The sequence below is a fragment of the Ursus maritimus genome, unplaced genomic scaffold (genome assembly GCF_017311325.1).
Source record: "Ursus maritimus isolate PB19 unplaced genomic scaffold, ASM1731132v1 scaffold_17, whole genome shotgun sequence".
Classification (NCBI taxonomy): domain Eukaryota; kingdom Metazoa; phylum Chordata; class Mammalia; order Carnivora; family Ursidae; genus Ursus; species Ursus maritimus.
The window spans coordinates 26,765,236-26,782,661 of NW_024424119.1; the positions used below are offsets into that span (position 1 = coordinate 26,765,236).

Genomic DNA, 17,426 nt, shown 5'->3' on the forward strand with positions numbered 1-17,426 from the left:
TTTTTTTTTTTTTTTAAAGATTTTATTTATTTATTTGACAGAGATAGAGACAGCCAGCGAGAGAGGGAGCACAAGCAGGGGGAGTGGGAGAGGAAGAAGCAGGCTCACAGTGGAGGAGCCTGATGTGGGGCTCGATCCCATAACACTGGGATCACGCCCTGAGCCGAAGGCAGACGCTTAACCGCTGTGCCACCCAGGTGCCCCCGCTCTCTCTTTTTTTAAGATTTTATTTATTTATTTGAGAGAGAAAGAGTGAGTGAAAGAGAGAGCACAAGTCTGAGAGCTCGGGGGCAGGGGAGTGTGGAGGGAGAGGGAGACGTATGCTCCCCGCTGAGCAGGGAGCCCAATGTGGGGCTCAGTCCCAGGACCCTGAGATTATAACGTGAGCCCAAGGCAGATGCTTAGCCGACTGAGCCACCCAGGCTCCCCCTAATCCTTGTCTTTTAATTAGTATATTTAGGCTACTTACATCTACTGTAATTATTGAAATATTAGGAGTTAAGTCTGATATTTTGTTATTTATTTTGTTCCCTGCCCTCCTGTCTTGCTTGCTTCCCTGTGGATTACTTGAGCAATTTTTTAGAATTCCAATTGTAATTCCCTATGATGTTTTTGAGTGTATCTCTAGGTTTTTTTTTTTTGTAAAATATAAAGTTGTGCATACATAACTTACCACAGTTTACTGATGCTGACATTTTACCACTTCAAGTGAAATGCACATTTAGATCCCTTTACCCTCTCTCCTTTTTAATGTAATTGTCTTAAATTTTATACACATTGAGAACATCCAACAATATTATAATTTTTGTTTCCAATACCAAACATAAATTAGAAAACTCAAGAGGAAAATGACATTTTATTATATTAACCAATATTTTTACCCTTTTTTTTTTTTTTAAAGATTCTATTTATTTGACAGAGAGAGAGGTAGCAAGAGAGGGAACACAAGCAGGGGGAGTGGGAGAGGGAGAAGCAGGCTTCCTGCTGAGCGGGGAGCCCCAGGCAGGGCTCCATTCCAGAACACTGGGATCATGACCTGAGCCAAAGGCAGATGCTTAACAACTGAGCCACCCAGGTGGCCCATATTTTTACCCTTTCTGTTATTCTTTCTTTATTGCTGATATTCTAAGTTTTCATCTTTTATCCTTTCTTTTGTGTTTGAAGAATTACCTCTAGTCATCCTTTCATTGGTTACAATTTCCCTTAGTTTTCCTTCATCTTAGTTTTCCGCTTTCCTTTCTGAAGGATATTTTTACTGGATATAGAATTCCAAGTTGATGGTGATTTTCTTTCAGCACTTGAAAAATGTTGCACCACTTCCTCTGTCCTCCATTTCAAATGAGAATTTGGCCGTCATTGGAATTGGTGTTCCTCTGTAAGTCACTTGTCATTTCTCTCTGCTATCAAGATTTTTTATTTTTTATCATTAGTTTTCAGGAGTGTAATTAATTATGATGCCTTGATGTGATTTTTCTGTGGTTTTTTGTTTTTGTTTTTTTTTTTTTTTTAGTTTCTCCCTTCTGGAAGTTGCACAACTTCTTTGATCTAGACTTTTGTCTTTTGCCAAATTTGGGGAATTTTCAGCAATTATTTCTTCAACCGCTTTTTCAGTCCCATTTTGTCTCCCCTGTCCTTCTGGGCTTCTGATAATATGAGTGTTAGCTGAACTTTGTTCTCTTTTTCCCCCCAATCTATTTTCTCTCAGTTGTTCAGATTGGGTGTAATCTATTAATCTGCCCTTAAATTCACCGATTTTATCCTTTGTTACTGCCACTCTACTATTGAGTTTATCCAGTGAGTTTTGAACTTCTTTTGTTGTATTTTCCAGTTACATAATACCCATGTGGTTATTTTTTAAAATATCTATTTCTTTGCTGGTATTTCCTATGTTTTCATCTGAGAACTCATGATTGCTTGTTGAAGCATTTTTAGGATGGCTACTTTTTTTTTTTTTAAGATTTTATTTGTTTATTTTGACAGAGAGAGCCAGCCAGCAAGAGAGGGAACACAAGCAGGGGGAATGGGAGAGGAAGAAGCAGGCTCCCAGCCGCAGAGCCTGATGTGGGGCTCGATCCCAGAATGCCGGGATCACGCCCTAAGCCGAAGGCAGACACTTAACGACTGTGCCACCCAGGCACCCCTAGGATGGCTACTTTTAAAACATTGTCAGATAATTCCAACATCTGCAGCTTCTCCATTTTGGGGTCTGTTGATTGTCTTTCAGTCAAGGTGAGATTTTTCTGGCTCTTGGTATAAGTGATTTTTAAAATTGTATGTTGGACATTTTGGGTTTTATGTTATGAGATTCTGGATCTTATTTGAATTCTGTTTTAGCAGGCCCCAACTGACACTGTATTAGTAGGGAAAGAGAACCCCGCCTCGTGACCCCTTGGTGGGGATGGAAGTCCTAGTCCCTACCCTGCCTCTGCTGACGCTATCCTGGTGCAGAGTGCGAGATGTGTCTTGTGGCCCCAGGGCAGGGGTGGACATCCAAGTTCTCTACTTAGCCTCCACTGACCAGGGATGGGAGAGTAGGAGTAGGAGTGTTGTGTGTAATTTTCTACTCTGGTGTTTGACTGGAATGGGGTACCTATTGTCACAAATGCTCCTGTCTTGTTAGACTACCCTTTCCCATTCCTTTGGCTATGCAGATCAGACTTTTCTTGAGGCCTTTTTTTAATCTGTCCTGTTGGCATTTCCTCGTCGTGGGCTTGTCTAGTGCCTGGTCTGGGATATATAGGATGCAAAAAGAAAATCTAGGGAATTTGTTGCCACGTCATTCTTTGAGTCCCGAGGTGCCTATCCAGTCTGCCTTCTCTCTCCATCATTCAGAATTTTCTTATGTTTGTTTTACACATTATGGCTAGAGATTTTAGCTAAATATAGCAGGAGGAATAGGGAGAAATGTGTTCCTCCATCTTGTCCAGAACTGGAAGTCCTAGGTATATGATTTTATTTTATTTTATTTTATCTTATTTTTTTAAAAAGATTTTATTTATTTATTTGAAAGAGGGAGACAGCGAGAGAGGGAACATGAGCAAGGGGAGTAGGAGAGGGAGAAGCAGGCTTCCCGCCAAGCAGGGAGCCTGATGTGGGGCTCCATCCCAGGACCCTGGGATCATGACCTGAGCCAAAGGCAGACGCTTAATGGCTGAGCCACCCAGGTGCCCCTATCTTATAATTTTATTTTTTTAAAGTAATTTCCACACCCAACGTGGGGCTTGAACTCATGGCCCTGAGATCAAGAGTTGCATTCTCTGTTGACTGAGCCAGCCAGGTGCCCCCCTTGGTATGTGTTTTTAAATTACTGCTGGGTAGCATTCAATGAGTCTTTTCTATCTGAAAATTCAAGTTTCTTAAAGTCCCTAAAATTTTCTTCTGTTACTTCTTTGGTGATTGCTTCTCCCCCTTATTACTTTTGCTCCATTTGCTACTCTATTATGTGTATATCTTCTAGATATTTCATACACATTTTTAACCTTTTCACTCATAATTTCCATTTCTTTGTATTTTCGGTATTTTGGTACTGTGGGATTGTTCTCCTTTTTGATCTTTCAGGTCTTTAAATTAATTTTCAGTGCTGTTCATTCTATTTTTCATTTCCACAATTAACATGTTTAAATTTAGAAATTGTCTTTTCAACTTCCCCAAACCATGTGTCTTCATTCTGATTCTGTCTTTCTAATCTCTACTTGAATCTCCTTAAGATTCTTATTTTTAAAGCTTACTTTTTCTTCTTTTAAATCTATCTCAGTATGAGTCCTCTCTTCTAGCTATTTAGTTTGGTCTTCTTCCTTCAAGCTATGGAGTCTCCTTAAATGACCTCTGATCCACTTTGGCCACTCATGTTGGCACCTGGGCAAGGCAGGCTACTGTGGCCTCTTGGGTAGCAACAGTGCAGCACTTATGAAAGCAAAGGAAGCTGACACCTCTCCAGTGGTCTAGTGGTGAACAAGGCTGGTCGGCTGGGCCTACCATGCTGAGGTGAGGTGGGAGAGGCTTCTTGGACCTTCAAACACCCCATATGAATAGGGAGGGGTTGGGCTGCTGTGTGCCATTGTGTAGGCTGTCTACTCTACAAGGTTACCTGGTTGAGAGGATCACCAGGAGCTCAAATCCACTTGCTGAGTTGTGTACCATGGTATGGAGCTACATCTGTCTGAAGGAAAGGAACATTATTTTCTTGTTTTCACAAAGGCATCTGAGGAGGGGATGCTTTTTTTCTAATCCACATAAAGGCACTATATGGCTAGTAGCCCTGGGAGGGGTAGTTTGGCCCAACTGTGACATTCCTCTCTCAGGAGACAGACCTCAGAAGATTCAGGGGTCTTCCCCCCAGGGCTATGTGCAGGAAGTGGGCAGAGGCAGTTTCTACTCACCTGCAAAAGGGTCCCACTCCATTGGGGCCAGTGGGGCCTCTCAAGTGGCCCCAGAATCCAAAGGCTTCACCGTAGGCTCACTAGCAAGCCAGGCAATTCCCAGGCTCCTGGGCATTGGTCCTCCCCACAGTTTTAAACAGTGTGGCAGAGACGGCATCCTTCACCAGCCCCGCACTGGTTCAGACTCCCTTTGCATGTGTGACATCTCCTTTATGTTCCAGCTCTAGGCTCTCACGTCCTACCCTCTCCATTCCCTGTATGTCTCACAATATGGCTTAACCTCTGTAGTGAGCTGGCTGAGATGGGGAGTCAGTTTATAGGATGCAGGCCCCCATCTTTAGAGGATCCCCCTGGATATCATTCTAAAATGATTTATGAAATGTCTCCACATTGCAATTCTGTTGCTGTCCTCTTCCTCCCCACAAGAGTAGAGCTCTGCTACCCAGATAAACTTGAATTTGAATCCCCTTTGCCAGCTGTGACCTCATACAAATAATTTGACTTCTCTGAGCTTGTCTCAGTTTCTTCTTCTGTAAAATGGGGGTAATAATGTTTGTGTTGACTAACTCAAGGAGCTATTGAGAGAATACAATGAGGTGATTGTTTTGTCTGCCTGTGTTTTATAAACCGTGAAATGCTATGAAATGTAAAGGAACAGACCAAAGGAGGGATGGTGGCATCTGCCCCTTGGGCTGTGGGGAGCACAGCGGCGGATTCAGGGCAGAACGGAGCCCGTGGTAATTGGAGCAGATGTGGTGGAAAGACCAGAGTAAGGCCATGCTAGACCCTGGCCATAACCTCAAGGGCACACCATCGGAACTGATCTCCCAAAAGCTGAACTAACAGAGAAATAGAGAATTTTAAAAAGAGTTAAAAAGGAAAAACCTGCTAAAGCCACTCCTATATTTTCAAAGCTGTCCCTCAGAACACTGAAAGATTTATCATCTGAGAAATGAGATTAAAAAGCTCATCTGATGAGAGACATAAGGAATTCAAATATTTTCAAAAAACTGTAATAATCATTCCCAGCTCTATCCCATCCTTCCCCTCTGTTTCCAACCCAGTCATGAAGTCCATTGCCATGAGCAATAGATTAGAGTACCAGTTTTATCAAGAAGCAGAGAATGTGATTAGGGAGAGGGAAGAAATGTAAGCAGACAAGGCTGACTGGGAGAGCTGAGGAAGCAGTCCAGAAAGGAGACGTGTTTGCCACATCCCCATCCCCCACCCCCCTAAAAAAAAGTAAAAATGGGTCGTCTTTAGGAGCATGACTGGGGTAAGTGATCAGACACAGTTTGGAGAGTACTGGGAGACGGGGCTCCTTTCCCTAATGCACGGAAAATAGACTCTCTCCCCTAACTCCCTATTTGTTGTATTTTACAGTAAACTGGACAGTTCATTTTTAAGAAATGAACAGTGAATGTCTGCTTCTGTGTTCTAGAATCTTAGGAGTAAGAACATGTTGTTTTTATGTCATCGTTTCTCTCTGTAGAGCAACAATTTACTTGTCCTCAAGAGGTAATATAATCCTCATGATAAGCACACAGTTTCTTTTGCAGAGAACAGCCGGACAGCTCTTTCTGACTAGGTCACACTTTCACTTCCTTAATCTCAAAGAATCATTTGGTCTGGAGCTCAGGAGAACTTGGTCTATAAGGTATCATTCTCTCCTTTTCCAGGGGAGGAGATGGTAGCTTGGAGAGGTAGGGTACACAGCAGGGTAGGGACAGAGCTGGGTTCTAGAACTCTAAAGCACTGCTTTTCTATGAGCAGCTCGTCACAGGTGCAGCCTTGGGTCTTATCTAGGGCTATTCCTAACGGTCTACCTGCAGTACTCCAACAGTCCTTGAGTCTTGGCCCACCCTAGTCTCAAATAAACTGTCTTTGTTAGACTTCAGGATTCAGTAGGTCTTGAATACTAAAGATATGTACTTAGTTTTTGTGGTATAATAACACTCTCATAACCAAACCATGCCATTCCCCACCCAGTCTGGATTTGTGTTTATGCTGCTACACGTCAAAAGGCATGAGTCCATAGTAGGCAGTCAACAATGTTGGATGAATGACCTTTCGGAGGCCCATTAAGGAATCGTGTCATTTTAGGTCTGAAAGAAACCTTGAAGGTCATTCGCTCTCACTTCTCTCTTCTGTATGTAGCCTGAAGAGTGAGGGGACTTGGGCAAGTAGCAAAATAGTAGTAGAATCCTTTTTCTCCCCCTGTTTCTCAGACCACTGTTCATCTGTTCACCTGTACTGCTTCTTATTAATTTGATATGAAGGTGTTAAAATGGCCATTGTACTTGTGTTCTGATATACAAAATACAAGTTTCTAATGTCTACTTTAAAAACACTACTCCATACAAAACGACAGGGACAGGTTTAAAGCAATTTTTTTTAGCCATATGGAATTTGATCATTCTAAGGAAGAGCAGAAACTTGTCCTGAATCACTACAGACAGTAAAGCTGAAATTTGAAGCAGTAAACGATTCTATTTTGGGAACAATAGATACAAAGTCAGGAACGGTTAGGCATTCCAAGAAGGAAATTGTATAGAAAAGCTAACTATTAAGTCAGCTCTCAGAAGTATTTGAATGCAAAGGAGATTAATACAGATAAGGGGAAGGTATGGGCACTTAGCAGATAACAAATGGCACGCTCATGCCGTAGAGAAAGCAAAACTTTTAGCTGAAATGGTACTTATGGGAAATAAATCCAAACCTCAGATGTTTTAGTCAGGAAGTCTCATTAGGATGCAATACAGCTTCTCATTATGGGTTATTACATAGTGTCACTAAAAAAAGGAGAGACATCTGAGAGGGACAAGGCGTGATCAAATAGCCATATGAGAAATTGCAGTCTTGCTGCGTCTTGCTCTGTGTTAATATTGGATCATTTGATGGTATTCTCTCACCAAAAATGACTTCGGAGTGACAAAAACAGAGATTAAAAGTGGTCTAGATTGAAATGACAGCTGTTAGGGTAAAGTTCTTTTGAGAATCATCTGTATATTTTATTCATCGATTTATTTATTCATTCAACAAATATCTATAGAGTCCTAGGGAGACAAAAATAAATAATTGTCTTTCTCAAGGAGGCTTCAAGAAGATAGACATGTAAATAAATCATTGTAATGCGGGGTGCTTGGTGCTTTGTTTGAAGAATAGCCCAAGCACAGCGCAGCCACAAAGGAGGGGCTGGGGAAGACCTCATAGAAGAGAAGATACTTTTGAGCAGGATGTAAAGGAGGAAGAATTTGTCTGGCAAGTTGTAGGAAAAGTGGGAAAGGAGGAAGCGTCCCAGGGTGAGGCATTAGCTTCTGCCAAGCACTTAGCTGGAGGGCATTCAGAATCCCAGGTGAGGCCCCGCACAGCTACTGCTGGGCTGCCGCATCTTAGGTGAATGAGTGCACTGCCTGGAGCCTCAGTTTCCCTCTGTGAAAAAGGAGCCTGGAGTCCTCACTGCGTACACTGAGTATAGGCATGACTACGTGCTGGCTAGCAGGGAGTGAACGCTGTTTTATCTGTAGCCCCTCTTTTCAGAAGATCCCCAGGTTTCAGGTATTCTTATTAGGCTCCCTTTGCAGAGGAAGAACAGAGAACCAGGGGCTGTGGAACTTGCCCTGAGCCGACACAGGTTAACACGTGGCTGTGCTGGGATTTGAGGAAGGGCGTTGGCTCGGGACTGTGTTTTTTAGCACTGTGTTCCATGCCTTTCATTGCGTGAACTATTATATGTAAAGCACTTAACATGGTCCTGGCACATAGTATTGTTAATAAATTGTAGGGCGCCTAGTTGGCTCAGTCAGTTAAGCGTCTGCCTTCAGCTCAGGTCATGATCCCGGAGTCCTGGGATCAAGTGCGGCTTTGGGTTCCTCGCTCAGCAGAGAGACTGCTTCTCCCTCTGCCCCTCACCCCACTCATGCTCTCTTTCTTGCTCTCGCTCTCTCTCTCTCAAATAAATAAATAAATAAAAATTTAAAGTTAGTAAATTGTAGCTATTTTTACTCTTGCGAAATATGGTGTGCCCTAGGAACGTGAGGTATTTGGCGTGAGGGAATAGGGTGATGTCTAGATGAGGCTGTTACCCTAACAGGTCAGAGTACTGAGGGCTTCATGCTGTGCTAAGCACTTAGGATTTTCTCACAGGGTCCAGAAGAAACAATGGAGGTATCTTGAGCAGGAGAGTGACTTGTCAGATTCATGGTTTGAAAAGATCCCTGGCAGCTTGAGGAAGATGAATTGCAAATAGGCTAGACGAGAGGCATTTACTACAGCTTCGCCAAGAAATGGTGAGCCTCCAACTAAGGAAGGCCCAGGCAGCAAGCAAGATGAAGAGAAGACATGGATACGAGGTGTTATGGAGACAGTTGACTGGGCTTTGTGACCGGTAGGGTATGAGGGCCAGGAAGGGGGAAGAGTCTAGGATATTCCCCTTGGTTTTGGTTTCAGTGCCACTACCATTTGAGATAGGGAAGCAATGTAGAAGGGGTAATTTAGGGTAATTTAGGGGAAAGTGAGTTCAGTTTTGGCTCTTTTGAGACTGGGGAACCCGAAGAGGATTCAGGAGATGTCCAACTGGCAGTGGTCTCTGGGTTTGGAGCATAGAAGAAGGTCTAGGCTGAAGCCATGCATCTGATAGAACTGCTCAGTGAGAGAGAAGAGACAAAAGAGACCAAGAGGGCACATGAGCAATGTTGGCATTTAACCGGCCGGCAGACAAGGACGGCTGAGGGAGAAGAGTAATCAGAATGGGAAACTGGGCAGAATGGGGACCCAGGAGCCAAAAGGTGAAATTGTTTACACAGTAAAGCTCCTGAAGAGGCAGATACTTCTGGCAGGGGCAGCTCGGAAATTGAGAGGGACAGGACAAAATTCTGTGGGAGAAATTTGTACTCGCTGGATAAGAGGGGTGAGTTTTTGTTTTCCTTTCTGACAAGTACCCTCTTCAGTCTTTAATAATCTGCATTAGGGAGAGTGATTTGGTTATTAGTCTTTATCTATAACACATAATTAAAAAAATTAAACTCTGTTTAGAGATAATTATAGATTTGCATGGAGTTGAAAGAAATAATGTGGACAGGTACAACACTTAATTTTTTAGAAGCTTACTTTATTTCCACCATGGCTTCAGAATTTTCCGTTTTTTGTCCACTTCCCTGAATGGTGCTTATCCTGAGGCAGTTTGGTACACTGTATCTAGAGTGGGGACAAGTGAGGAAGCAGACCCCAAGGAGTGAAAGGCTAACTCAGCCCATGGATCTGGGTGGCAGAGGGGTTCGGGCATTGAGAGAAGAGGGATCTTTGGGGCACTGAGAGAAAAGAGATCTTGCAGGAAGCTAGGAGGCCTCAGAGAGCCTCTGAGGAGAGAGGTTTTGAATAGAGGCCTAAGATTTGAGGTAAAAGGAGGTGGGGTCAAGTGCCTTTCTTCACCTGGGCCAGGCAGGCTCCAACTGTTGCAATGCTATTTTTGTTTTTGTTTTGTTTTTTTGATGAAGGACACCCTTATTAATATATATTTGTGCTCCATTCCATCACTGGAACGACCTGATGGTGCCCTTCCCTACTCAAAACTCCTTCTACCTCTCCTGCTTCAGCTCTCAGCTCCCATCCTTCCCTCCCTGGGATCCCTCTCATCTTCGGGTCTTTGTTCCTGTAGCCTCTGCATAGAAAGCTCTCTCCACATTCCTCCCTTTCACTGGCCAACCTCCTCGGCCTTTGTGGGTTTCTCTATAGAGAGAGCATGCCTTCTTCCCTCGCTCAGCCAATGCAGGTGCCTCCCCTTGGCACCCTGGGATCACACTACTGTTACAAGAAGTGTGCTGTATTCACAGCCCATTAGACAGTACATTCGAGAGGACAGTGGTAGTGCTTTATTCGAAGCTTTATCTCCAGTGTCTAATGCGGGGTAGGGATCTAGTAGGTGTGGAGAAGATTCTTCAGCAAGGAAAACAGTTTTCAGACAGGCATGCGTTTGGGTCCAGTGGATAAAGCGGTGCTAGGAGTGGAGCCAGAGGAGTGGTTAAGATGGCCCAGGGAGTCAGAAGGGGTCTGAGTGCACAGTCCCAGGGCACCCCAGCATTTTAGGGCGTTCGGGTTTGAGGAGCCTCAAGGAGACCAAGGTTAGAGAGCCTCAGGAAAGCTGAGGGACCCCAGCATTCCAGCGCTGGAGAAGTCTGCAGAAGCAGGGGAGGAGGGCCGTAGTGCCAAAGTGGGTCCACCTCTTCCATCCTCCCTCAGCCCTCAGCTTCTTCTGTTGAGAGGAGGGCAAGTTGGAGTCCTCTGCATCCCCCTGAGTCCCACATAGCTGGAGTTCTTCGGGAGGCCTTGGAGTATGACAGCCAGGGGAAGGGTGGGGTGAAAAGGAGGTCTTTCTCTGGAACTCTTCTGGGTTCCAGTTCTGGCCCCACTGCCAGGCTGAGTGACCTTGGGGAGCCCCTTTCCTCTCCGGCCTCAGTCTCCCCGTGGGTACTCGGCGGACGCTGCGGGCCCAGGTGGGGAGCCGCGGGAGACCGGCGGAGGCAGGGCCCGGGTGGGAGCGGGACCGCCCACTGCGGCGGGCCGGGACCTCCGGGGCCCGAGGAGGCGGCGCGCGGGGCTCCTCCCCCGGGCCGAGGGTCGCGGCGCCGGCAGCTGGCGGCCCCGCAGCTGCAGCCTCAGCACCTGCCGCGGCCAGACGGCGCGGGCGCGGCCGGGCCCTGCGCTCCCCCCCTCCGGCTGCAGCCGCGGCGCGGGAGGCGGAGCCCGAGTCGAGCCCGAGCCGAGCCGCTGCCCGAGCCTTGCCCGCGTCGGTGCCCGCCGCCGGGCGGGGCCGCCCCTCGCCGAAAGCGTCAGCTCTCCGGGTCCGCGACCGCGCGGGCGGAGCCTCCTCTGCAGGTAAGGGCGAGGTCCCGGCGCCGCAAAGTTTTGGGGGGACTGACGGTCCCTACGCCCCGGGCCTGCGCCTCCGGGAGCTGCAGGCTGCCTGTCCCTGGGCTTCCTCCGCGCCGCCCCCCGCTCCGTTTGCACCACCGGCCCCGGGTGACCCGCGCCCGCCTCTAGTCCTCGTGTCCCCATCGCTGTGGGAGGCGCGTCGGCGGGTTCGCTCAGGGCCTGCAAAGGTTAAATTTCTCACAGTATCAATGTGTTGCTTAAGTTTTTGAGATCTGCACGGTGGAGTGCAAAGAGCGGCAAACTGGGAGGCGGGAGACCTGGGTTCAGGTGCGTCCACGGCCAGCGCCAACTTTCTGAGTGACCGCGGACCAGCCAGCCCTGCCCGGTCTCGACGGCCACACCTGGACCAGGAGGGGTTCTCCAGGGATGACCATCTGAAGGGCATGCCTGTGTTGCCATTTTGTGAGTCAGGGGCACCCCTGAGTGTCTCAGCTCCAGGGCTCCCTGGGGGGTGGAACCCACAGAAGTCAATCTGGGGCGGGGGCGGGGGAAGAGGTCAGGTCGCTAACCAGCAGCCGTTTTGGCTGAGCTGTAGGACGGTTGTTGAGCCAGTCTCTGGAATAGAGGATGCTCCCAGAGCTAGGAGTGCAAGCCCTGGCTTCTGGTGACCCCTCTGTCATCCACTGACTGTGTGACCTTGGACAAGTCCCCACCACTGGTTTTGCCGCCCACGAAGTGGGGAGGGAGGAATGTGCACTAGATGATGGTTGCGGTCCTTCTGCGGTAAAGTCTGGAGAAGTAGAATCTTCCAGGTCTCTCTATTTAGGGTTAGTTTGGGTAGAGAAGCTCTTTCACTAAACATCCACCCAGCACTTGCAAATGGGAGTTTAGAAAATAAAGGAGGCATTTGCAATGTGCTTTGGGAGTCCCGAAATAGACATGGCAAGGATTGGTGAATGCTGGCCTTCCCTCCTTCAGTGCTTTGGCCCATCATAAAATATTCAACAGCATAATGATTTGTTTTCAGAGTGGCTTATAGATCAGGAAGCGTTTCTGATTGTGAGTCGGTTATTTTTGTTAAAACCTCAAAATAGTTGTTTGGGGAAAAAATAAGGCACTGTTGTAGGGGTCCTGACATAGAGGCCAACATCTACTTCTTTCTAGTCTAAAGCGATGTTTTCCAATCAAGATGATATAGAAAATTACTCTAAATCAGGCATTCTTTGTTCAACATCGACATAGTTGGAGAAGCCTACAGTTTGGCAAGTCCGTATTTTCCAGGACAGGTGCATTCTGGTGCAGCCACAGCAGAACAAGCATGAGGTCCTAGAAGGTGAGCTTTGTTCTTTTGCCCAATCTCCTGGCCCCCTTGGGTTGCAATTAGCGTCTCCCTAGTGTTGGGTGAAATCCATTACTATGAAAGGGTTCTTATGGAAGTGATTTTATTATTTTATTTCCTTCCTAGACTTCCTGGTTTTAAGTTTCAAGCTTTATGAAATTAGAGAACTTGTAAGAGTGTGCTTTGTGACTGGGGCAGGAACACGGCAGAGTTGTGGTACCTACGTTTGCATTTTCCCAGCCATACTCTGTAGTTGAAGCTAATTTGTACGGAGCCTTTCATGGTTCAGATGCATTAGAATGCCACCAGTCTTTTCCCTCTTCCTTCTTCAGTGGTTCAGCAAGCACTTTCTTACTATTCATTCAGGAGAAAACAAATAGGAAAAATATCTATAGGCCCTCCCCTCAAGGAGCTCACGGTCTAGTGAGGAAGAAAGAGGAACTTAGCGCGGGCCATTCTGGGAGTTATTACTGGGGCCCTCTATGGACACCGAGGAGGGCGAATTCTAACTGGGGATCATGGGGAAGACTGCACTGTGGAAGGTGGAAGGAAGAAGAGGATTTCAACAGGTGGTGGAAAGTGGAAAGGCCATTTCAGGTCAAGGGACTGGTGTGAGCCAAGGTACAGGGTCAGGAAAGCTTAGGGCTCAGGAGAACAGCGGGTCGGTCAGGTGGGAGCGAGAAGGCAGAACACTTCAGAGCAGAGGACAGTGGGGAGAGGCTCAGGAAGCTCCCAGCCTGGGCTTGAATCCACACTGGCTTAGGGATATTGGGCCTCTGAACCTCACTTTTCACATTTGTAAAAGGGGAATAATCGTACCAAACGCACAAGGTTAAATGAGATCATGTATAAAGTGCCTAACAGAGTGTTTGCATAACGATAGATATTTGATAATAGTTTCTTTTGTCAGAGTGTTCACGGGCAAGCTCTGTCAGTGTTGCTAGACACCACTGAAGCGTATGAATGGTGCCTTTTGTTTTAGCATAGGTATTGACTTGGAACCTCCCCATCAGCCTGGAAGGTCCTGTGCCAAGGCGATTTGTATTTGAGGTACCTCCTGATTCAAGGGCAGGGGCTTTTTGTTCTTTGGGGGTGCTCAGAGCAGACACTGACATCAACAGCAGACAATGCCCTGTAAATACTGCTAGGTGGTGGGAGGCCACAGGGAGGTTGATCAGAACATGCAATCCCTGCCTCCCACAAGCTTATCACTATGTGCTCAAGGACCCAGGTGGGGGGATTTGACAGTCAGACGCAGTTATAAATACATCAGCATTGTCCATATATGCTGGGAACCATCTGCCTTAGTGTGAGTTGCTGGGGATTTGTAGTAGCCAAGGAAGGAGAATAGGACAGGAGGGTGAAGAAGGACATCGCAATGCTTTATGAACCTGCGTATACCACGTGGCAGCCTTAATACTGTCCCTCATTTGTTCATGCAACAGTTATTCATAGAATACCTGCTCTGTGCCAGGGAATGATTCTAGGTGCCTCAGGAACACACTGGAACCAAAGAGAAGATCCCTGCCTTCCTGGAGTTTATATTCTAGTTGGGGAAACATCATAAATAAGTAAACACATCAATAATTACAGGCTGGCTAAGAGCTGGGAAGGAAATGAGCAGGGTGAAAGGAGAGAAGGTAATGGGGGTGGTCGAGGAAGGTCTGCCTGAGTCAGTGGGAGCTAAAGAAGAGAAGGGTCAGTTGGGACTAGAGCAGGGGTGGGGGTCAGTGTGCCCTCCAGCTCAGTAAGAGGCAGTGTGGCTTTGGTGTGAGAATGCAGACTCTGGCCCACAGTGTCTGAATTTGAATACTGGCCTACTAACAAAATATATGCCATTGTCAGGTTATTTCATCTTCTGGGCTTTGGTTTCTTCCTCTATAAATTGGGCATAATAACCCTACTTGATAGAGTTGTTTGGGAGTTAAATGAATTGATATATGTAATGTGCTTGAAATAGTGTCAAGTACGTAGCAAGCATCAAATAAAAATTAAGAGGGTGAGGTGGCAGTGAAGGGGGAAACAGCAAATGCAAAGGCCTGGAGGTCTGAAAGGATTTGTGTGTTCTAGGACCGGGCAGGCTATGTTCACGGATATTACCTCCACAGTTATCGGGACACTCCAGAGCAGGTTCTCCGCTCCCTCAATACAAAACTGTATTTTAGGAGTCCTGAAAAGAGGAACACCCAGCCACAGCACTCTTCCCTGCCTGGCCAGGCCCAGAGTGGCGTGGTGAGCTGCCACCCACTTTGGGAACATCCCACTCTTTCCCTCCCTCCCTTCATCTCTATTTTTCTTATCCTCCCTCTCCTGCCCCTTCCTCCTTTCCTCTCTGTCCCTCCCTCCCTCGCTTCTTCTCCCTCCCCCCCCCTTTCCCCCATCTCCTCTCATTGCAAGCCCCCGAAGAGTAGTGCCCCTGGGGTGCTCACTGATATGCAAAGGGGAAGCATGCTTAGTGTCACCAAAGCCAGCCTTGCCCACACGCTCTGTGATACCCCCTGGCCGGCATCCTCCCACTCCCACTCTGGAAATTCCGTGGCAGTGGGGGGGCACCACATAGTCACCTACGACCTTACTCTCTCCCTTGATCCCTCTTTACTGAAATCTAGTCATTCACCATTTCTATTCCATTGTCAGTTGGCTCTGTCATTTTTACTTGCAAAATCTCTGCTCAGACATGTCCCCACATTTCCATTCTCTCTCTGAACATTGGCCTTCTGTTTTGTCTAATGTATGGCCCAGAGACCTGCAGTGGGTCCCGTGTGTAGGGATAATGAAGTCTAGAGTCCTCAGGCGGGCAGACATGACGGTCTGTCTCCATCAGTTCTCTCGGTCCCCCTCCTCCCTCACTGTGTCTTCCACAGTTAATCCCTCCAGCCTTCGCCTCTCCATCTGGCCCCTCAGCCTGCATGTACCTCAGTCCTGGTGGTCATGCCCACGCCTGAGGGCCCAGCTCAAACCCCGTTTGGCCTAGCAGCTGTCTTCCCAACCCCTTCATCCCAGGGTTCTCATCTTTCCCTGATCTCCTGCTGAATTTAGTACCGCTCATAGGGGAGCCATCACCATCAACAGGGGAAGACTTCGTGTGTGGTCACTTGTGCATGTGGCCATGGCCTTGAGAAGTCCCTGGGAGGCCAGACACAATGTTCCTGTGACATCCGCCCCACAGCCTTTCTCACGGAGCCTAGCCCTAGTGCAAGCTTGATATGTGTTTGCTGCAGTGGATTGATAAAGCCTGTGATTTTCCTGAGATCTGTAATGGTTTGTGTCATGCCAGAAACAGGATGCTGACGCTCTGGGCTTGTGGTCCCCAGCTGAACTCACTTGAGGCATTTTGATGCCTTGAAATGTAGGTCCTTCATTTGATGAAGAATTGGTCACCTCCAACAGGAGTCTGAATTTTGAATTTAGCTTTCCTGTGTGGCCTATTTTTAATAAATATACAAAAAATGAGCCTCGAAGCTAGACAAACTTCTCAACAATTACTTACATTATAAAAGGATTTTTCACCAGACCAAAAGATCTGGTATGGAAAGTTTTCAAATACCAAACATGCCTGTGAACACCATTCGGTATATAAAATTTTGATTTACGCACAGCTGTTGTAGCCATACTTCTACTATAGTCTAAGATATGCACCAAACTTAATATGCATTCATAGAAGAATAATGCTGTCTTAAATTTGTTTGGGTAACTACAGACTACATTATGCAGCTCTGCAAATATGAGGGTTTTAAAAATAATGAACTATCTGCCTGAAGGACAATGGAAAGCCCTATTTGGTGCTTGGCCAACTAATGTGACTGCAGTAACCATTAATTTCACTGAAGTGACACAGTATTTTCAGGGACCCACCTGATGTTTGGAGACATTTTTGCCAGTAGTATGAAATGGTTTGGGCTTCCAGTCATTTCACAAGCTGGCTGATAAATGATGTGTGTTCTTAACACCGGTTCTTTTAGAAAAAGTGGTGGTGGTGGGGGGGACACTAATTACAGGATAGAAAAGATAGGGTGGCAAATCTAAAAATATGAAAGTCTATTCCTTTGATGTCTCTTGAGGAGTGATCTGAGAAGCTCAGCCATTTCAGCAAAAGGGTAACATGGCAAATTTTCAAAATCCTGAACGGAAAGAGCTTCAGAGGAATTCACCCGGATGCACAGTGCTTAGTTCTCTGAGATTTTGACTTAAGAGAAGACAGATGTGCAGGCAGATGAGAAATGCTGTGCTTCCGGTTCTCTAAGTATCCAGAATGTAGGGTGTAGGCTAGCACTTGTTACAACCAGTGATAACTCTACCCCTCCCCCCCAAAAAAAGCCCTCTTGAAAACCCTGTCCAAAACTGTCTCCAAAACTAAGTTTTGAGCATCAACATAGGTAAGCCTCTGAGTTACTGCTTTCTTGTTTTCTTTGTTCCAAATGTAGAATTCAGAAGAGTGCAAAAGGAAACGCAGTTATTAAAATAAACATGGAGTCTGGGTTCTCTCTGGTTTTCCCTGGAGAAGGGCATCAAGCCCAAAGGTCCCTTGGTGTGGGGGCATGTGCTCTTGGCTCCTGGTCAGGTTAAAAGGCGATGTCCATATGGACATATATGCTCTCCCTCTTTCTTCTTTCCTGTGTGTCAGAGACATTTGTGTACAGGAGCAGGGCAAATTATTTCTTTTCTGAGCTCATTTCTGGATAGTTGCAGTACTTAGTTTTTTTGTTTTTTGTTTTTACAAAGGCTGTGTAGTAAGTTCCTTAGAGCTCTCCCTGTCTATATGCCAAAAGCCCAGACTCAGGCAAAATATTTTATAGGCTATTTTAACTAACAGTCATAGACCTCCATACAGAGTTGCC

At 46.4% G+C, this 17,426-nt stretch overlaps 2 protein-coding genes across 2 annotated transcripts in view; one reads left to right on the forward strand and one right to left on the reverse strand.

Moving 5' to 3' along the window:
- Positions 1-10,829: 10,829 nt before the first annotated feature.
- On the reverse strand, positions 10,830-11,432 carry LOC121103149. The gene has a single exon (XM_040632331.1). It carries the CDS (start codon positions 11,430-11,432, stop codon positions 10,830-10,832), a length of 603 nt encoding a protein of 200 aa, XP_040488265.1.
- FRMPD1 (FERM and PDZ domain containing 1) overlaps positions 11,129-17,426 on the forward strand; it is a 94,567-nt gene continuing 88,269 nt past the window's right edge. Inside the window, 1 exon segment of the mRNA XM_040631614.1 lies at positions 11,129-11,252. The gene's annotated coding sequence lies outside the window, so the exon portion shown is untranslated.